General features: G+C 37.9%; 1 protein-coding gene across 13 annotated transcripts in view; it reads right to left on the bottom strand.

Annotated features, from left to right (window-relative positions):
* Window positions 1-22,458, bottom strand: part of EFCAB5 (EF-hand calcium binding domain 5) — a 188,083-nt gene that overhangs the window by 43,926 nt on the left and 121,699 nt on the right. For 12 of the 13 annotated variants that reach the window (XM_042966610.1, XM_042966608.1, XM_042966609.1 and 9 more), the window contains 6 exons: window positions 21,348-21,447; window positions 18,674-19,537; window positions 16,917-16,991; window positions 16,725-16,817; window positions 15,005-15,219; window positions 8,303-8,459 (listed from right to left, as the gene is read on the bottom strand). In XM_042966610.1, coding sequence (XP_042822544.1) covers window positions 8,303-8,459; window positions 15,005-15,219; window positions 16,725-16,817; window positions 16,917-16,991; window positions 18,674-19,537; window positions 21,348-21,447 — 1,504 coding nt within the window. The remainder of the gene's footprint in view (window positions 1-8,302; window positions 8,460-15,004; window positions 15,220-16,724; window positions 16,818-16,916; window positions 16,992-18,673; window positions 19,538-21,347; window positions 21,448-22,458) is intronic. The other variant, XM_042966612.1, reaches the window with a different exon arrangement.

The raw sequence follows: 22,458 nt of genomic DNA on the forward strand, positions 1-22,458 counted from the left end.
AGGAATGAAGAAGGCCCAAGGTCCCCCTACTTCTCCGTCATCTTAACTTCTCCCCTCTAGTGTGAACTTTTGTTAATTTTTGCTCTATCACATCCATTCGTCTTTCTATTACTAGTATCCCAAATTTTGTTTTGGGGAAACTACTCCATTCTCATCTCACTTCATTTGTTTGAGTAGGATTCCAATCATGGTTCTAGAGATGTAGCATGCATCTCAGGCCTAAACCAGTCAGGACATTCTATTCCTTCAGGCAGAGTGGTTGGTTTAGTCCAGACTAATGCCAAACTCTTTGCTAGCAAGAGGATATTTTCCTTTTTATTCCCACTGGACTGGAGGATGTGAGATTGTACCTGGACTCAACAAGGGGGAAGGCTGTATGAAGATGAGTCAAAACATAGAAAAGAGCAAGATCAGACTGAAAAAGAAAAAGAAAGAAGCAGACACTTGTCCTCATGTCATTATTTGAACTCCCAAATCTGTGTTCTGAACTAGCCCTGGACTTTTCTATCATATGAACCAATAAAGTTTTTTTTTGTTTGTTTAACCACTCTAGGCTGGGCTTCCTATTACTTGAACTCAAAGGGTCCTAACTGATATAGTCTTGAATTAAATTAACTTGTGGGTTCTTCCTCTTCCATTTCTTCCTCCTCCTCCTCCTCCTTCTCCTCCTCTTTTTATTCCTTTCCCTTCTTGAACAATTAGGTCCTAAAGCCATTGGTGAGGTAAGGCATGGTAAGCATTTTCTCCTGGTCAAAGTAAGCCCAGTGGCGCAGAATAGGGTAGCAGAAATCCCGTGGGGTAAGGAGGGCATTGTTCAGGAAGTGATAGGCATGGGTTGTCAGAGCCTGAGCAGGTGAGGATGTTACCCAGGTGCAAGGGCAATCTCAGCCTATGTGAGTCAAGAGGGTGGCCCTGCAGAGGTGGTTTGGCTTGGGGTGTGAGAACCCAAGCAGGATGAAGAGGATACCCACATGGGGTAGATGCCCAACATGGGGTATTAGGCCTGAGAAGAGTGAGAAGGGCATCCAAATGGAAGGACAGTTTGATTTTGGAAGTCAGAACATAAACAGAGTGAGGAGGGTGTCTGTGTATAGGGGCAGCCCAGCATGGGGAATCAGGACCCAAGCAAAATGAGGTCTTCCAGGTAGGACTTAGCTCAGCATGAGGAATCAGAAGTTTGATTAAGGAGAGCATCTACATGAAAAGGTCTCTTGTCACAGAATGCCAGAACTTAAGGGGATGTATGAGAGGCATCCTCGTGAGGTGTGTGTGTGTGTGTGGGGGGGGGGGAATGTTGTGGGATGTTAGAGCCTGAGCAGAGTAAGGAGGGCAACTGGGGGAAGGGAGATTAATACAGGGTGTTGAGACTTAAGTGTAGTGAGAAGGAAAGAACATCAGTGTGGGGGAGAGGACAGTGTGATGGGAGATTAGTTCCATACAAGAGGACTGATTAGATAAATAAACAAATTTAGGATAATACAAGCAAGAGAGAAGAAGAGAGCTACAAAAAGGGAGAAAACTAGAATGAACTCTGTTACTATTTTGGACTTGGAGGTATGAGTGTGAACTTACAGTTATTTTTTTCTTTAAAGAGTTTACTTTTAAGTAATCTCTACACCCAATATGGGCCCCAAACCCACAGCCCTGAGATCAAGAGCCACATGCTCCACGAACTGAGCCAGGCAGGTGCCTTGAACTTACAGCTTTTAATATTAATAGATATTTACAGAGATATGTACAGATGTAAATTTTTGTGTACACACACACACACACACACTCCCTATGAGAAACTTGGGAGCAGGGACCTGGAAGCAATGAGCATGTATAGAACCAAGATCTTGGGATGTCTGGGTGGCTCAGTCAGTTAAACATCCAATTTCGGCTCAGATCATGATCTTATGATTTGTGAGTTCAAGCCCCCACATTGGGTAAGCTGGAGCCCTGCTCTGGGCTCTGCACTCTCTCTCCCTTTCTCTGTGCACCTCATGGGATTCTCTTTCTCTCCCTCTCTCTGCCCCTCACTCACACTCTCTCTCTCTCAAGGATAAACAAATAAATACATAAATAAATAAATTTTTAAAATCATTAAAATTGCACATTAAAAAAAAAAAAAAGAACCAAGATCTTGGCCTCTAAATACGATTCTCCACTAAAAGAAACCAAGGTTCCTTAGAGAAATGGGTGATTCCATGCTGGCAGTAGGAAAGTATAAGATGAATCTAGAACATCTCATTGTGCAAAGCAAGGAAGTACTCAAAGAATGATGGATACATGTTAAAAGGACACAGGAAATATTCTGTCATTTTCTTAATATAACTAAAAATATATCTACCCTATAGCCCAGAAATCATACCGCTTGGTATTTATTATAAAAGAAATAAAAACATGTATCTGCACAAAAGATTTGTGCAAGATTGTTTATAGCATCTTTATTCATAATAGCCAAGAAATGAAATCAGTCTAAATGACTACCAGTTGAAGAATGGACTAACAACCTATAGTTTATTCATACAACAGAATACTACTCAACAAACAAACAAACAAAATAAGGAAATTGTTGGTACACAAAACAACATGTAAGAATCTCAAGAAAAAAAATATGCTGAGTGAAAGAAGCTTTACACAAAAGGGTACATACAAATGATTCCATATATATGAACTCAGAGAGATAAAACATATCTGTAGTGGAAAACAACCAGAAGGGTGGTTGTCTTGGGGATTGGGTGGTGGGGATTGAGTGAGAAAGAGGCATGAGGGAACTTAGTGTTCTATATCTTAAGAGGGGTTTTGGATACACAATCTATGTATTTGCCAAAACTCAGTGAATGTACACTTAAAATTTGTGTTTCATTTGTTTAATTTTACCTCAAAAGAAAAAAAGCTGTTAACATATATTGAATTCTAATTAAAGATACACATGCCGAAGTGTTTAGGGAGGAGTGTATTGGGGTCAGCAATTTATTTTGAAATGTATAAAAAAATAAGAGAAATGGAGGGATAAAGAGATGAATAAATAATTTTTAAAAGTGTAATAAAATGTTAATGATAGAATCTAGGTGATGGATATATAGGTGTTCACTATAAAATTCTCTCAGCTTTGCTGTATGTTTGAAATTTTTCATAATAGAATATTGGAGGGAAGGGGAGGACATAAAATTCAGACTGAAAGGACTCCCATTGGTCAAATCTGAGACAATAGGAACATTAAAATAAATAATGATAGTGTTGGATTACAACATGTTGAATAAAATAGGAAACCATGAATACATACTGTTATAACAAATAAATAAAAAGTTTGATAAGGAAGAGAATGTTTCTGGGGCACCTGGCTGGCTCAGTCAGTAGAGTGTGGGATTCTTAATCTCGGGGTTGTAAATTCAAACCCCACATTGGGTGTAGAGATTACTTAAAAATAAAATATTTAAAAAGAAAAAAAGGGAAAGTTTCTATGATTTCAAAGTACAACCACAAAAAAAATCTATTAATTACAAAGGGAGAAAGAGTAATTTTTAAATGGAAGGGACTGATAGATATCATCTTTAAAAATTTTTTTTAATTCCAGTGTAGTTAGCATACAGTGTTACATTGGTTTCAGGTGCAACATAGTGATTAAACAATTCCATATGTTACTCAGTGCTCATCAAGATAAGTTCGTCTTTAAGGCCCTTCAGCTACTATTTCACCTAGCCGCGCCACCGCCCCCCCTCCCCAACCATCTATTTGTTCTCTATAGTTAAGAGTCTATTTTTCGGCTTGTCTCTCTCTCTTTTCTCCCCTTTGCTTGTTTGTTTTGTTTCTTAACAAATTATGGCTGAATTATTCAGCTATATAAAAGAATGAAATCTTACCATTTGCAACAACATGGATGGAGCTAGAAAGTATAATGCCAAGTGAAATAAGCCCGTCAAAGACAAATACCATAAGATTTCACTTGTTTATCCATTCATCTATCATGGACACTTGTGCTGCTTCCATAGTTTGGCTATTGTAATAATGCTGCAATAAACATAGGGGTGCATGTACCTTTTTGAAATAGTGTTTTTGTATTCTTTGGGTAAATACCCAGTAGTTTGATTACTGGATTATAGGGTAGTCCTATTTTTAATTTTTTGAAGAACCTCCACAGACATCATGTTATTATCATGGGACTTCTGCTAGGATTCAATGAGAAGAACATAGCATCACTTACGTGACATTCCTGGTAAAGATGAATAATCTGAATTTAATCATAAGGAAACATTAGACCAACCTAAAAGGAGGACATACTATAAACAAACAGCCTATAATCTTCAAATTGTCAAAGACACGACAATCAAGGAAAGACTGAAGAGTTTCTTAAAGATCCCTTGTTGCAGAGTAAAGAAACAGCAGTTGTTTTACACTAACTTCTTGTCCGGTTTTCAGTTTCTTTAAAAAACACTATGTGGGATGCCTGGATGGATCAGTTGGTTAAGCGTCCGACTCTCGATTTCAGCTCAGGTTATGATCTCACAGTTGGTGGGTTTGAGCCCCTCATTGGGCTCTGCGCTGACAGTGTGGAGCCTGCTTGGGATTCTCTTTCTCTACCTCTGCCCCTCCCCTGCTTGCTCTTTCTCTCAAAAATAAATAAATATTAAAAAAAAAAACACTATGTGAGTTTTTCAATGAGATTTTTCTGAATAAACATGGTTCATAAGTGTTCAAGATTTCTGGAATTTGGTTACAAAATGCATCACAAAAATTTCATAACATTTTATTTTATTTTATTTTTATTTTTTTAAATATGAAATTTATTGTCAAATTGGTTTCCATACAACACCCAGTGCTCATCCCAACAGGTGCCCTCCTCCATACCCATCACCCACCCTCCCCACCCTCCCACTCCCCATCAACTCTCAGTTTGTTCTCAGTTTTTAAGACTCTCTTATGTATTGGCTCCCTCCCTCTCTAACCTTTTTTTTTTCCTTTCCCTCCCCCATGGTCTTCTGTTAAGTTTCTCAGGATCCACTGACGAATGGACAAAATTTCATAACTTTAAAAGAGTTAAATGTCCTACTTATATAGAAATTTTTATATTAAAGTAAATTTTATCATTTAATAGGAAATTAGAGGGTATATATATCCAGAAATGTTAACAGCTATTCCATGGGAAGTAATGGGGAAAGAGTGATCTATTCCATTAAGTTCTACAGTGTAGACAGGTCACATGTTTTACAGATTTTATATGTAATATTTCTCCTCTAAAGATTGAGCTGTATTAGACAAGAATAAACAGGGAAATTACCAGCTAAAAGTTTCAAGTTGCCCCCTCTATATAGACAACTTCCATTTTGAGAATACCAGCAGAAACATTTATAGACACTTCTAATTCTGTGGCTTTATCCTATTTCTCCAATTTTTATCCAATTTTTAATCTTGGACACAGAAATAGATAAGAAGGGTAGAGCAAAACAAAACAAAATGAAACAAAGAGCTATTTGAAGATTTGCTGATCAGTTATTAGCTAATGTTTGAATTTGGAATTTTCTCCCTTTTTAAAAGAAGCTAAATCTGCCTTTCTTCTTCCATATGGCCATCAGCTCAGCAATCATCTCCTCAGGCCAGGTGGCTACCAACATGTGTTCAGAGAGAGTCATTTTGTATAAGCCTACCCTTGCAGGGAATAATTTGTTCTTCCTGCTTGCAGAAATTTATTTCTGGCAGCAGTTTCTGTCTCCTCATTACTTTCCTCATTCTCATTTGCTGGGCTTAACCCATTACATTTTATACTTTCTACCTATCCCTATTGCTGTACTTCACTCATATATATTGGAACTTCCTTATAATGTCATCCTCAGGTTTCTTAAATTCTAGAAATTATCACGTCTAATTCCTTCATTTTACAAATGAGGACCCCTGAATCTATTGAGGTTCAGTAACTTCTCTTTGGTCCTGTGACCATTAAGTGAAAGATCCAGTATTGGAACCCAGCTCTCCTGACCATTGTGTGGTGTTTTCCTCTATAGAACATGGTTTTATATTATAAAATTTTCCCACTTTATAAGTGGAAACCATCTCATTGTGCCCTTTGAAATTCCATTCTTTGGATGCAGTCTAAGACAAGTAGTGTAGTTTAATGTCAAGTTTGCAGAAGATGTAGTGAATGAAGAACACATGACAATTGATAAACTTAGGTACATTTGAAGATAAACGAATACAATAATTTTTTAAAAGGTTGAAGAACTTAACTAACCCTGATCATTCTTTCTTTCACTTACTATACACTTTAAGAATTGGAAATCTAATATGCAAGAGTCACCAGATAAATCCTTAAACCCAGTAAAAAAGCAAAATCATTTATACTAGAATCTAATCAAATGAATGAGGAAACTTATTATACTAGAATAAGAATTTTAGTAACTTTTTATTGGGAAGTTTGATCAGAAGAGAAAAATGTAGTATAGGACAAGAAAAGTCATTAAGGAGAATTTAGTGGTTAAGTTAGTAAATTCAGGAGAAACTTGTAAGCCAGACCGACTTGAGAGATGAATCGGACCTTGTAGAGGCAGAAAGATACAACAAGAAGAGAAAATAGGCAGAATTGAGGAATGTTTTGGATTTTTTTAACCCCAAGAGTGAGGGTAGCTAGGCACATGGAAGGAATCTAACTAGATAAGAGTTAAGGTCTTGGACAAAGCACTCTACAACACAATACACTCCTGATAGCTCTGACATTTTCTACACTTCCCACCAACAATGTACGAGGGTTGCAACTTCTCTACATCCTTGTCAACACTTGCTATTTTTCTATTTTTAAAGTATACAACATAAGTAACAAAAGCAAAAGTAAATAAGTGAAGTACATTGAACGAAGAGGATTCTACACAGCAAAAGAAGCAATCAACAAAATGAAAAGGAAACCTACAGAATAGAAGATTTTTGCAAATCCTATATCTGATAAGGGGTTAAAATCCAAAATATATAAGGAACTCATGCACCTAAACAGAAAAAAAAATTTAAAAATGGGCAAAGAAACTGAATTTTCCAGAGACATGCAGATAACCAAAAAGTGCATGAAAAGATGCTCAACATCACTAACAATTAGAGAAATGCAAATCAAAGTCACAATGAGATGTCATATCACACCTGTCAGAGTTGTTGTTATCAAAAAGACAAGAGATAACAAGTGTTGGCAAAGATGTGGAGAAAAGGGACCCAGTGTGCACTGCCGGTGGGAATGTAAATTGATACAACTACTATAAAAAACAGTATGGATGTTTCTCAAAACATTAAAAATAGAGGTGTCTGGGTGGCTCAAGTCAGTTGAGCATCTGACTCTTGATTTTGGCTCAGGTTGCGATTCCATGGCTGTGGGATCGAACCTGCGTTGAGTTCCATGCTGAGTGCTGAGCATGGAGCCTGCTTAAGATTCTCTCTCTCTCCCTCTGCCCCTCTCCCTCACTTGTGCCCTCTCTCTTTCTCTCTCAAAACAAACAAATAAAAAACATTAACAAAATAGAGTTATCATATTGTCCAGCAATTCCACTTCTGAGTATCTAATGGAAAGAGATGAAATCACAATCTCGAAGAGATACCTGAATCACCATGTTCATTGCAAAATTATTCACAATAGCCAAGGTATGAAAAAAAACTAACCATCAGTGAATGAATGGATAAAGAAAGTGTGATTCACACACACACACACACACACACACACACACACACACACAGGAGTATTAGTCATCCATGAAAAAGATAGAGTGTTGCCATGGATGGATCTTGAAAGCATTATGCTGAGTGAAATCAGACAAAGAAGGACAAATACTGTGTGATATCACTTATATGTGGAATCTAAAAAAGCCAAACTGAGAATGTCAAATGGTGGTTCTTAGGGGATGGGGTTGGGGGAAATGGGGGATTGTTGGTCAAAGGGTATAAACTTGCTATAAGATGAATAAGTTCTGTGGATCTAATGTACAGCATGGTGATTATAGTTAACAATATTATATACTTAAATTTGCTAAGAGAATAGATCTCACATGGTCTCACCACAAAAAAGAAATGGTAATTATGTGAAGTGATAGAGGTGTTAACTAATGCTGCTGTGGTAATCATTTCTAAGTATATAAAGATATCAGACCAACACATGTACACTTGAAACTTACACAACATTATATGTTAATTTTATCTCAATAAAACTGAAAAAATTATAGCCATTCTAATAGCCGTGAAGTGGTGTCTTGTGGCTTCAAAATGAGAGTTTTAACTATGTATGACATAGTACTAGAAAACTTGAAACCAAGTTGTTACCACAGTTTTAATGAGAAAATTCTCATCTTTTTACCTTTCTTCATAGATTCTTTTTCCATTCCCTCCTTGTATGTGTACAAGAGTTCATCAACTTCATTCAGATCCAGGAAGCCTGAGCCATCACTGTCCCACTTCTGAAACAGGGCTTCTAGGAGAAGTTCCCGTCGGACTCTGGAAGCATTATGTCTAATCTAGGATAGAAACCGGATAACAAAGCACAGAAGACACACTATTTATTGTGCTAGCTGCCATCCTAGGTTTATTCCCCCAAAGTGAAGCACTATTTCTAAAAACAGCTTTATTGAAAAAACTTGGACTAAGCATGATATTAATGGTAAAATGAAGCATTTAATGTTAATACTCTAAATACTATTTCTCTGTTTCACCTCTAGACCAAAAACAAAAACAAAAACAAAAACAGGCATTCTCTGCATTGGACTAAAACACATTAACTTAGAAAGGGGGCCACACTCCTTAAGAATCTTTGATTCATTCCTTTCCACTCCCTTGCTGTTTGCTTAGGAATGTGATAAACGTATGGTATGCTTGACCTGGGTTCTTGGGGGGTGGGGAGGGGGATATGCTATGTAGTTAAGGAGGATGAGTGGCAGTGTTCAAAAAATGAAAAATAACCATGTTCAAAAATTACTTTTTATATTTAACATTGACCTAACTGGACGTTGGTTTTATTTACCTTTTAGATTTTTTACTAGATTAATTATAATATCAGTCAGATAGTAACTATTATCGGGGTGCCTGGGTGGCTCAGTCTGTTAAGCATCCAACTTCTGCTCACGTCATGATCTCTCATGGTTCATGAGTTTGAGCCTCTCGACCGTGCAGAGCCTGCTTGGGATTCTCTCTCTGTCCCTCTCTCTCTCTGCTCCTCCCCAACTTGTGTGCTCTCTCTCAACATAAATACATAAACTTAAAAAAAAATAGTAACTGTTATCTAGATTTAATTACTAAAAGAAAGTGAATATATAGAATTTGTTTAAAAGGGGGAACTGCAATTGAGGAGGCAAAAGGGATATCAACTCTAGAATTAGGTTGAGAAGACTCATGAGGCTGATGGATATGCCTGGAGAATGTAATTTACATATTTCACAAAAGAGCACATAAATTGTTTATATCAGCTAACATGTATGCATTTATCTATCACTCAAATAAGTAGTAAGTTTTTAGGAAATATGTAATACCTGGATTCACATGAATAAAAATATATATTCAAATCATAATTGTACTTCTAGGTATGTGCACTTGTAAATGCATTCACAAAGCAGATAAACAGTGCACACACACACACACATTTTTGCACATACACATATGTGGTCCTCAGAATCTGCTCTGCAAGCTTCAGAGGAGGAAAAACAAAGCTGTACAATAAACCATCTCTTGACACTAGCAATCATGTTATTATTAGGGGAATGAATTCTCTGGAGTGTGATCTTGGACCATTTGACAATAAAATAAAATATTTAATGACTATGCTCATTGAAATAAGATGATAAGTTTGTAAATTTTTAAAAAGCCACATTAGGAGTAACTGAGGTTAGAGATTTACTAATAATAGTAACCTCACCTGTTTTATTTTATTTTTTAAGTTCATGTATATATTTTATTAAAGAATTAAAATTTTTTAATGGATACAGGTTAAAAATTTTAAGTTTGTATGTATATATATATATATATATATTACTAAAGAATTAAAAATTTTTAAATTTTTTCAGGTGTATTGATGCTTTAAAGTTGTATAAAAGCAATGGGAAGGGGGCCAACAGAAGAACTGCTTATTGGGGTAGAGGCAGCATCAAAGAACTCCTGAGCCCTGTGGAGACTGATGTAACGTCACTTTGCTGAGGATCCTGACTACAGACTGAACTGTAAAATGTAGACCAGCTCTCCAGGCTGAGGAGCAGGGGAGGCAGGGCCAGTGGCCCTTACCTCTTCGGTATAGATGTCTGAGGCAGAGGCCAGGGCCTGGGCTGTGTGCTCTATCTAGTAAAAAAGCCTCCATGAGGATCCTAGAGCCCAAGGTTGTAAAAGGAAGTGAAGACCTTGCATTCATATGATCCTCTCTGCCATCTCCAATGCCAAAGGGACCCAAGGTAGCTGAACATATTTAAGACTTTGTCACCCAAATTTAAACAGATGAATGTTAGTTATAAATGGTTCCTCTACTGTACTTTGCCATTTGGAAGGTCAATCCCTAGAACTGGAGATTCTTTCAGGTCACCAAGAAGGTGCTGGTATAAGCTAGCATACATTGTTTACTGGGAGGGCATCCACTCTTGAGGTCTCTTTCAGCCCTTGGGACATGACCTCAGTCCCCTGGCACCTCAGGGGTCTGATTCTTTCATCTGACTTGATAAACCAGCTGCTGTCTTAGAGGCTCCTTCTGCCCTGCTGACACTGTCCTCAGATGTCCCCAAGGACTAGCCAGGTACTCCAGCCCCTGTTCCAAAGCATTCCTTCTCAAAGCACTTCATAGCATGGCAAACCTCCTGCTGGCTCTTACACCTCTACAACTGGCTCTCAGGGGCTTTGTCTGACAGTCCTTTCCCTGCTTCCTAAGTATTAGTATTCCTGAGGCTCAGTTCTCTGCCCTCCTTTCATGCATGCTTCCTCGGAGACTTATAAATCAAGGCATTTAAAATGGGGACATTTTATTAACAACAGTTCCTTATGAGTCTACCAGGGATGCAACAAAGGCAATCTTTCCCAGGAGCTTGGGGAAGCTGCTAGAGCATCAGGTGTTCCTGCTAGAGACAGTTTTCAAGGTCGTGCCTCATGTATACACCTCCTCCACCTGCTCCCACACAGTTCTGAGGCATTAACTCTGGGACTGTCTCATGGGCCTGAGGGCTAACCCAATTTTGTCAGGCAAAGGGAGGGCTGGGAGCACCTGGGTGGCTCAGTCAGTTGGGTGTCTAACTTCAGCTCGGGCCATGATCTCATGGTTCATGAGTTCGAGCTCCGCATCGAGTTCACTGATGTCAGTGCAGAGCCCACTTTGGATCTTCTGTCCACCCCCCTCCCCCCAGCTCTGCCCCTTCCCTGCTTGTGCTCTCTCTCTCAAAAATAAATAAATCTTAAAAAAAAAATAGGGCTGAACAGAAAGGCCTGCAGCAGCTGGCCTTGTTTTTTGTCCTCTGCTAGGTTTGGTGGTCCCTTACCAAGCAGTCACTGCTTGCAGCCGGGGTGATCATTGGTGCCAGTTGGCCCTTCTCACCTCTACTCCCAAGTAGGAAGGTAACTTCCTCTTTCCAGGCACCTTCCCGGGGACTGGGACTGGGAAAACTCCATCATTCAGTCTGGTTATGAAGCTCAGTTTTAAAAAGTTTCTGAACCATAACAGGCAGGAATGAACCAGAGCACATAAAGCTACTTTACACAACTTCTGTATGCTACTGGAGGGGTGGTCAGAGGAGTGGCAGCAGGGGCCTCTGCCTCTCCTTACAAGGGCATCCCTGATCACCCTTACCACTCTCATGTCCTTCACCCAGCCCTGCCCTGCAAAGCATTCCAGACTTTTGGAGATCACTGCCAATGCCTGAAAAGCCCAGACAGAACTGAAGACAAGAGCCTGGGTATCTGAGGTCATCTAGTCACCTCTCATTGGTGGGGACCCTCACTGTCTTTGCTTCCAACAGCTCTGAATACACCAGAACTCATTCATTTAACAAGGGCTATGGGTCTGCACAGGCTTCATCGGTGACTCATGCATATCTGCCCCCACTGTCCCATGAGATGATGACATGGCATTTCTCTCTGTCTCAGCACCGTATGCCCTAGGAATGTGCTGTCTGTTAGGGAAGATGGGGCAGATAAAAATAAGTTAAAAGGCGCTCATTATCCAAAAAGAACTGAGACCTGAAAAGGCTTCTCTGAGTCAACCTACTTAAAATGGAGACCAGAGTGGCATACAATAAATGGTAGAAAAGGTTTGATTGGAACTTCTTGCAAAATAAAACTACTACTAAACCTAGTATCGCTTAACAAAATGTAATTGCAACTATGGGATAATTCGTAGAACAAAATTATTTTAAGTATATTTCCTACCTAAAATTATATGATTGCCCAATAGGACACCATTTCCATAGGGCAATCAGTCATTTTTGCAAAAGTTAGTCAAGGACTTCCTCAGTTTTCCTGAAGGCCTCTCTCTCTCTCTCTTTTTGTTATTTACATTTAAGTTAGTTAACATGAAGTGTAGTCTGGCTTCAGGAATAGAAAGAACCCAGTGATTCATCTCTTGCATATGACACCCAGTGCTCATCCTGAAAAGTGCCCTCCTTAACGCTTGTCACCCATTTAACCCACACCCCCGGCCCCCCACTCCAGCAACCCTCAGTTTGTTCTTTGTATTTAACAGTCTCTTATGGTTTCCTCCCTGTTTTTATCTTATTTTTCCTTCCCTTCCCCTATGTTCATCTGTTGAGTTTCTCAAATTCCACATGAGTGAAATCATGGTATCTTTCTCTGACTGACTTACTTTGCTTAGCATAATACCATCGAGTTCCATCCACACTGTTGCAAATGGCAAGATTTCTTTATTTTTTCATTGTCGAGTAGTATTCCACTGTGTATATATACCACATCTGAAGGCCTCTCTTTATCCATTATCTCATTGATACTCAAATCACCCCCATGAAGTACCTACTTGGTTCCATGAAGTTCTTCATTTGTTAATGGACCTGACTCTCAGATCCTCATTTGCCAATGACTGCAATCATTTTGAGCAGTTTTGCAATAACACTTTCATGGCTTTATGAAATTCTAGGTTTTAAAACTTAAATTTTACTTTGACACCATTTTGTTGCATTGTCAATGTCAGAAGTTTACAACATCCCACAGTCGTAAGTATGAAATGGGCTATGATGGATGGATGGTGTTAGGTAGGGAGATGTTAAAAAAGAGACACTAGGCTTGTTCCACGCCCCATGTCAGTAAATCATGGCTTAATAATTAACCTAAGTGCACCTTCGGCTCCCCAGGCATAACCTTTAACCAGTCATCATGGAAATACCCAGTCAGCACTAGTGAGATAATCCACTTGATAGACCCCTTCTGTTCCTGTTAGAAAGGCGACCTTCCTGGAATAATGCATTCTTTAGTAATAATTTGCCTTCCCAGCCCCATTTCTGCCTTTTAAAAAACCTTGCAGCCCTTCAGAGCTCCTTTCTATTGCTGGATGAGATGTTGCTGAACTCATGAGTTGTTGAATCAAGCCAATTTGATCTTTAAAGTTACTCAGTTGAATTTTTGTTGTTTAATAATGTCTATGTGGAAAGTAATTTTTTAAATGGTCAGTTGTTTGGAGAATACTTTTCATGTCTGATGACGATGACTTTAGCTTTCCTCTACAACTTTATTATTTTTTAAAATAATTTTTTAAAGTTTATTTTATTTATTTTGAGAGAGAGAGAGAAGAGAGCACACAGCAGGGGAAGAGAGTGAAGGAGAGAGAGAGAATCCCAAGCAGGGTCTGCACTGTCAGTGCAGAGCCTGATGTGGGGCTCAAACTCATGAACTGTGAGATCACGACCTGACCCGAAATCAAGAGTCAGACCCTGAACTGACTGAGCCACCCTGGTGCCCCTCCTCTACAACTTTAGAGGAACTTGGATACTGAGATACTTAGAATGGCTCAAAGGAGCTCAAAGGCTCTCTCTGACCAGAGAGCCTGCCTTTGAGGGGCAGCAGTGACTTCAACTGATGGTAGTACTGGGTCAGCATGAGTCAAGTCAGGAGGGCAGGTTTGGGAAACTGAGCTGGAGTGCATGGGTTAAAAGAGGCCAAGAAAGTCTATTTCAGGTTAAACACTGTCCTCAATTCTATAACTATTTAGGGTTTCTGACAAGAGAATTGAAGAAGATGATAATAGTTAAGGTTTATTATGGGTCAGGCACTGTTTAAGTACTTGAATTAACACATCTAACTCTCCTATCAACCTGGTGAGGTCAGTACGATTATATCTTCATTTGAAAATAAGGCAACTGAGCCAGCATTGCTGTCAAGGCTCCGGCACAAGGTCACACAGCAAATAAGCAGCAGAACCATGGTTTGAGTCTAGGTGCTCTGCCTCCAGAAGCCATACTCCCAACCACTGCCCTATCCAGTCTCTCCTTAGTCAAGGCCAGCTGGGAGTGAGTGCTAGGAGGATTAAGTGGGAAAAACAGTAAGAGGCCATGTGCAGGATAAAAGGCCTAAATCAGAGTAGAGAAGGCTGAGGAGCAATTCCAAAGGGACCCTTAATGTATTAGTGCTGTTACATTGGATTTACACAGGACTTTTTATTTCCAAAATCCAGAACCATATTACATTATGCATGAAGCAGTCCCTGTTGCAAGAAAGAATTCGCTCACTCAGTGAAATTTTCTGAATTTCTTAGGAGGAGCTCCCCCACTCAACTGCAAGACTTCCACCTCTAACACAGAGACAAATCTGCATTTAAGATCATTGGCAGCAGACACTGACTCCATCAGGGGTCAAGACAACTTCAGCCTGAAGAAGTTAGAGCCTGGGGTCTGTCTATGTGTGTGTAGCCCTAGGCTGCTCTGACCCAGGGATTGTGGGACCTGTGTTCGAGCCCTCTTAATTGCTTATTTAGGGTGTGACCTTGACCATTCTACTCTGCTTTAATTTCTCATCTGCAGGGATGTTTGTCCAGTCAACTCACAAGGCTGTTGTTGTTCTGACCTCACCTGTTTTATTGATAAATAATATTACTCACCTGTTCTAAGCCACTTATTTTCTCCTCTTTTGTTTCAACATAGCCCCTCTTAAAAAAGGATGTGAGGGTCTCACTGACACTCAGGGGGGCATCTTCACCAACAAATGTCTCCAGAAGTTGCACAAACTGGAGCAGATTGAAGGAAACTCCATTGAAAGCACTCCCACCTTTTACTTCCTTGTAAGACTGAATATTTCTGATAATTGCATGTAGGTCTATTAAGCAAGAAACATACAACAAACAGTAAAGTGAACAATTTCTTAAAGCTTAGAGAAAATATACGAGTACTTATTGTAATAAACACCTGCTACTTTTTTCCTGTTAGGAATCCATGCTCCCTTCATGAGGAAAACATCTCTTCCCCACTGTCAGTTTAGATTAATCAGGTGGCACTCAGCCTCCCCCACCCTCGTGACAAGAATGACTACGTGACATAGGTCTGGCCAATGATTTCTATATGACAGCAATGTAATCCACTACATATGCCAATGAGAATGAGCCCCAGAACTTTTTTTTGGGAACTATTGGGGAAGAATCACTCTTTTTGTATTCTGATTCCTGAACTAGTAGGATATAGGCTTAGCAATACTCTTATAAATATATCTGCCACAACATGAAGAAAACTACCTAAAACTGAAAGTTACACAGAGAGGAACGGGGCTGAGAAGCAAAGATGGTGTCTCGCTGCTATTATTGAGCCCTTGGATTCATTTGTGCCTGAAGCCAGCTGTAGTCTGGACTTCACAGTTAAACAAATCTATAAATACCATTGCAATCTCTCCCCCAAAGAGTCTTGACTAATATATTTATCTTGAAGCTCAATGTTATGAAGCATATTTCATAAGATATCAGCCCAGTGACTTATGTTTGATTTATTCATCGATTCAATCATTCATGCCCTCATGCCTTCCATATGAGATTGACATGACTTGAAAATAATCACCAATGCAGTTTTTTAGGTCGTAAAGCAAAACTGAAATAAAGAAGTAAGACCAGAAGAATATGAACTAGTATAGGCCACAAGAGCTTGACCAATGCCATGCATTTTTACCAAAATATTTTGAGGATAGGAAGTTTGTTATTTGACCCAGGCTTAAATGAGAAAAAAATTTGCTGATAGGAAGAAAACAATCTTAATATGATTAGTAATCAAATATACTGCCTGTTGATGAAAGATAAAATGATAAAATAGCATTGTAGTAATATGAGTACTGGTTGGAATAATCATTGTTTAATACATGGTTTATTTGAGAACTAAAAGTTAGTCTTTGCTCTCTCTGCTGTTGAGTAGATCTTTCTTTATAAGTCTTCAAAAACATGACATATTCTCACCTGTCTGACATGTTGAGTTATGGGACTACAAGGGAGAGGAATAGCTGGAATGATTTCCACTGAGTTCCAATATCCAATATCTGATTCCTTTTGTACACCTGTATCATAGCTTCAAAGAAGTTGTAGGGCCATGTAATGGTCAAAACAAATTATATACTAATGCATATGACTTAAGGCAGAAAAGCATTCATCAATAGCACATGCCTACATGTACACTACCACCAAAAACATCCACCTTGTATATATTTAGATCCATCAATTCAGTGACAAAATAATGCAAGGATCATCCTGCCATTGTGTCTTGGCTAAGTTCATGGGGTACCACAGTAAATTAAATTCATCAACTGGACTGCCATCTATCCTTCCTAATTTGGTTGCTGACATGTACCTGTGAACCTGGAGCTACTGTAGAGTAAGTTTGCTTGTTCTTCTTCTTCGCATTTGATATAATCCATATTCCAGTTACATGTCAAAAGTTCACCTAAAAAATATACATTCCATAACATGGACAATTTAATTTCACTTTCATAATGTTTTTGTTCTAGAGTATAAATGAAAGGAGGATTAAATGAGGAGTCACCTGACCATGACTTTCCTTCTATTTTTTGGGACTTTTCACAAGATGGATCTTTCTGAACTTCCTTTTTTGTAGTTTCTAAAAGGTATAAGAGAAAGTACCACAATGAACTGGAATTTAAATAAGAACTTGAAAAAAAAATAAAAGGCCTTCGAATTGGACATTATATATTCTATGATAAATTCCTAAGTTAATAAATGAGAAAAATGCTTTGCATACAGAACACTAAAAACTTTCTATCAGATAATTTCCCACATATGTTATATCACACTGAACCATAATGATATCACTTAATAACTCTAGTTGTCGAGAGCAGCTCTATGACAAAAGCTATTCCTGGTACCCAAATCTGGCCACTCAATATGAGGGCTACATTTCCTAGTCTCTGTCACAGCTAGGTGTCATCAAATGCCTAAATTCTGACCAGTGTCATGTGTAAGCAAGTGATGTAATGCCTATCCCTTCTTCTTTCTCCTTACCTTCTGGTCAGAATGTGGATATGTTAGTGAGCCATCCTGGACTATGTGGTTAGGGGAGACACAAGATAGGACTTGAGCCATTGCTGATTTCATGAGACTGAGCTGTCACATGACTTTTATATCAGAAGGAAAGAAACTTCTATGTTGTTTATACATTGCTATTTTGTTTTATTTTTATGTTTTTTTTAGACACTGTCATTTTGAATCACTGCTACACATAGCCAAAATCAAGTCATCACCAATAACATCTAATTGAATAGTAACTTCACAATTTTTCTAGCTGCATCCCTCCTACACAAGGAGAGCCAGAAATTAGTGGCCCTTTTTGTGAAGAAATAAACATCATGCTGAAAAAATGAGAGATTTCAAATTAGTTAATGATAATGTAGAAACTACAACACAGGTTACTCATTTCTTAGGAGTTTTAAATAAGGATTTTCTTTGGGACCATGGGACTTTAAAATTAAAGAGCAGAACTTTAAAAATATTCGTGCCTAACTGAGGTCTTAAGCGGTATTGAGTTTGGCTCTCTAAGATTTTAAAAAAAAGGCATACATTGGAATAGGTAATTCAGAGGAAAAGTCTTTTGCAGAATAAATATTTGAAATGCAGGGTGCTTTCTGTCTTCAATGTAACCTTCAGAAATGTTTCTAGAACATATATTTTATATAACTGAAAAAAGCAAGACCCATTTTATAGTCGAAACAAAAAAAATTTTAGGGGTGTCTAGGTGGCTCAGTTGGTTGAGTGTCTGATTCTTCTCTTGATTTCTGCTCGGGTCATGATCCCAGGGTCATAGGATGGAGCCCTGTGTTGAGCTCTGCACTGAGCATGGAGCCTGCTTGGAATTCTCTCTCTCCTTCTTCCCCTCTCCCCTGCTCACACACACTTTCTCTCTAGAAAAAAATTTTAAAAAAGAAATAAAATACATTTTTAAAAGTGGCTTCTAATATTACACGCTACATTTAAAACTAAAGGGCTTCTACTGCCTTTTCAGGAGTCCAATGAAGCTTTCTATATGTAACATCACCAGATTACTTCTTTATGAATGGGCTTCCTGTGCAAAAGGAATTCTAAGTAAATTGACAACAGAAACATTCTGGTTTGCATTTAATTGATTGTTCAAGGCCTAGATGCATATTCAGTAGCCAAATATGTCTAAGGTTTGATTGATCTGATATGCCAGAAAAAATGCTAATTGAAATGATTATTTTCTGAAAAGACTTTAACAATCATTCCACAAAACAGGGAGCCAATGTCATAGAAAAACTGCATTACTACCTGAAAGATGATATTTTCTTCTTGATATTGGAACCTCCTCTTGCAGTTCAGGACTCACAAATAGTTCCTCTTCATATATTTGCTCCTGAGTCCTCTTTTCCTGTGGGAGGATTTCAGTATGTTCAAAGGAAGCAGACTCCCTAGATTTTCTACTTTCTCTGAAGATACTACCTCTTCCTGACTGTAAAGTTGAATCTATGTCCTGTTGTTTTTCTGGAATTATCTCTCCAGATGGTTCTTGTTCCGCACGTGACCCTTTGTGTGGTTCTTGTTCTGTTACTGACTCTCTGTGTGATTCTTGTTCTGAGATTGACCCTCTGTGTGGTCCTTGTGCTGCTATCGATTCTCTGTGGCGTCCTTGTTCTGCAGTTGATTCCATGTGGACTCCTTGTTTTGAAGATGATACTCTTTGTGGTGGTCCTTGTTCTGTTACTGAATCACTATGTCCTTGTTCTGTTACTGAATCACTATGTCGTCTTTGTTCTGTTATTAACTCTCTACTTGATCCTTGTTCTGGAGTTGACCCTGTGTGGGTTTGTTTTGTTACTATTTCTCTGTATAGTTCTTTTTTTCCAGTAGACTCTTTGTCTTGTTCTTGTTCTTTGGTTGAAATTCTGTTTGGTTCTTGTTCTGCTGTCGTCCCTCTCTGTTGTTCTGGTGGTGTTGATTCTGTATATTCATCATGTTTATGTTGATCTTCTGGAGTTTCTAACAATTTGCTTTGGGTTTTGCTAGCATGTTTTTCAGAAAGTAATGCATTTATCTCTAAGAGCACTTTGTCAAAGTCTTCATAAATATGTTTCTGATTATCCATGTCTCCCCAGAACTCAGGCAAGTCTATCTCTTCAAATTCAATGAATGGCCCTAATGCAGAAAACAAAATATTTACGTAAACAATGATCTTATAATGCAGAATCAGAGCCAGTAAATTAATGCAAAACAGCATTGATCACAGTAATTATAACATAGGCTTATTGTTTTAAATAAATAACAGCTTTCCCTCCAACACAAGAGGCAAAAAGATATTCAAAGGAACATAAAAGATGCTCACTACTGTAAGTTAGAAATCATCTCTTCCTAAAAGGTGTGGCTTTGGAAATGAACATGATTCTTCTTTTTCTACTTGCAGAGTTGCTTAAAACTGCCAAAACAAATAGAATTTATCCAGATTTGAAGGGGTACACACACACCAATGTTTATAGCAGCATTATCAACAATAGCCAAACTATGAAAAGAGCCCAAATGTCCATTGACTGATGAATGGATAAAGAAGATGTGGTATATTTACAATGGAATATTACTCAGCCATCAAAAAGGACGAAATCTTGCTATTTGCAATGACATGGATGGAGCTAGAATGTATTATGCTAAGCAAAATAAGTCACCCAGATAAAGACAAATATTACATGATTTCATTCATATGGGGAATTTAAGAAACAAAACAGATGAACACATGGGAAGAGGGGGAAACAAAAGAAAAGAGGGAAACAAATCACAGGAGACTCTTAACTATAGAGAACAAACTGAGGGTTTGTTGATGGAAGGCAGGGGATGGGCTAGATGGGTGATGGGTGTTAAGGAGTGCACGGTGTATGTAAGTGATGAAACCAATATTACACTGCTTGTTAACTAAATTTTAATAAAAATTAAAAAAGAATTTATCAACTCTTGGTCCTCCCACAATAAGCACAGCATAGGGATTAGGGGGAGGACACATGTCTTCCACCTCAAATACCTTTTCAATATCTGCAATATCAAAATAAGGCAAGTCTCTATCCATGACTATCATTCCCTGGACTATGTTTTCCCAATATTAATTTCCCCCCTTTCTTATTCTCCACCTTTCTTTCTTTTTCATTCCTTAATTCTTTTCCTCCTCAACTTATATGAACACCTGTTTCATAAATCTAGGGAAAGATTATATAGCATTCACCAGAACTCCACTTAAACACCACCACCACCACCACCACCACCACCACCACCACCACCACCAACAACAACAACAAAACAAACCTGGTGTCCAGGACCACTCTCTGTAGTGGGATTCATGACACAAAACTGTTCCTTTCTCACCCAAAACATTTAGTAGCTATGCTATAAAAGTGTGATTCCCACAGTTTTCAGGATTACTCTATATCACCCATAGATTTTTAAGTATCCAACTAGTTTTACATAGAACTAAAATATTGACATTCTTTGGAAAACCCATCAATTTAGAGCCTTTTTTCTTTAAAAAATAAAAATAAAACCCATAATTCTATTTGTTTTGGTAGTTACATAAAAAACATTTTACTGTATTATTTCAATAAAGGCATACAAGTAAAAACGCTTGGGAGAAGAAAACCTAGAAATGTTAGAATTCTAAGTTAGATATTAAAACTAGAATTACCATTACCAACTTAATTTCCAAAATATTCAGATTATCACTCAAGCACCTCTTCATTTGAATGAACTTAAAATTGAGTTCTAACTTGACAACTTTAGTGTCGCACTATAGTGAAAAATACATCTAGTTGTGATGAGTGAATTGTGTGGGGAATGAACAGTTAGATATAGCTATCATGATCTAAGGGAGATGTCATGTGAAGGGATTCCATGGGAATAGAATGGCTTTTATTATGCCGGTGTATTACATCATTCCAGCTTGAGCACACTCCCTTTGAGTGGCACTTACATTGTCTTGGGTTTCGCAGCAAACTTCTGAGCATTTTCGAACTTTGGTCATAGAATGTTTCCAGCAAGGCCAATGTCCTCTGCCGACCCAAAAACCCTACCTAAGCAGGAAGTTTGCAATTAGTTGTCACAGAAAATTTGAGATTTTTGTGTAAATGTAATATGGCATATTGAAGCTTTTATCATCACCACTACTACCATCATTACGTAAATAAAAGCTGAGGAGTCAAAGTCAGGAAAGTTATACCTTGTCTTCAGGCTTATATTCTACTTCCCCATCCTGTGACATGTCAAAATACCTTGCACTTAAATATATGCTTAACAAATAGTTACTGACTTAATTGTTAAATCCAATATACAATGCTCAGTTCTTATCTAATTTGATCTGAGTATGACACTTGAAACAATTAACTGCTCCCTACTTGTTCTATTTTTCGCATTGTTTTTATTTTGAGAAACATTTTAATTATAGAAAAATAGAGAAAATGATAAAACTAACACTTGTGTTCCCAACACCCAGAAATGTTTTATGTACTTTAAAATATATTGTTGACATCATAAAACGTGTACTTCTTAAAATTGCTTTTACTTACTCAACATTGAGATCAATTCATGTATGTAAAGAAATATACTTTATTCCTTTTAGCTGCTGTTTTCTATTCTATAATATGAAAACACTGTAATTTTTTTAAGTCCCTTTACTGATTGGCATTTCAATCATTTCCAGTGTTTTGATACTCAAATAATGCTGCAATGGATTTCCTTATACACATCTCCTTGAGTACACCTGTAAACATTTCCTTTAGGGAATAATTAAAAGTGTAATTAATGGATTGTATACTATGTGCATTTTCACTATTAGTAGTTATTGCTAAATGTTCAACAAAACACCTATACAATTTACTTCTCACCATTACTGAATAAGAATGTCATTTCTCCATATCCATGCCAATACTAGATATTGTTAAAGGTTACAATTTTTTTCAATCTGATGGATAAAAAATGGTATCTAGTTATTTTAATTTGCATTTCCCTGATTCTTAGTGACATTAAATATTTTCATTTGTTTACTATGTATTTGCATTCCCTCATCTATGAATGGCTTTTTTACG

This window comes from Panthera tigris, chromosome E1, assembly GCF_018350195.1.
Source record: "Panthera tigris isolate Pti1 chromosome E1, P.tigris_Pti1_mat1.1, whole genome shotgun sequence".
Classification (NCBI taxonomy): Eukaryota; Metazoa; Chordata; class Mammalia; order Carnivora; family Felidae; genus Panthera; species Panthera tigris.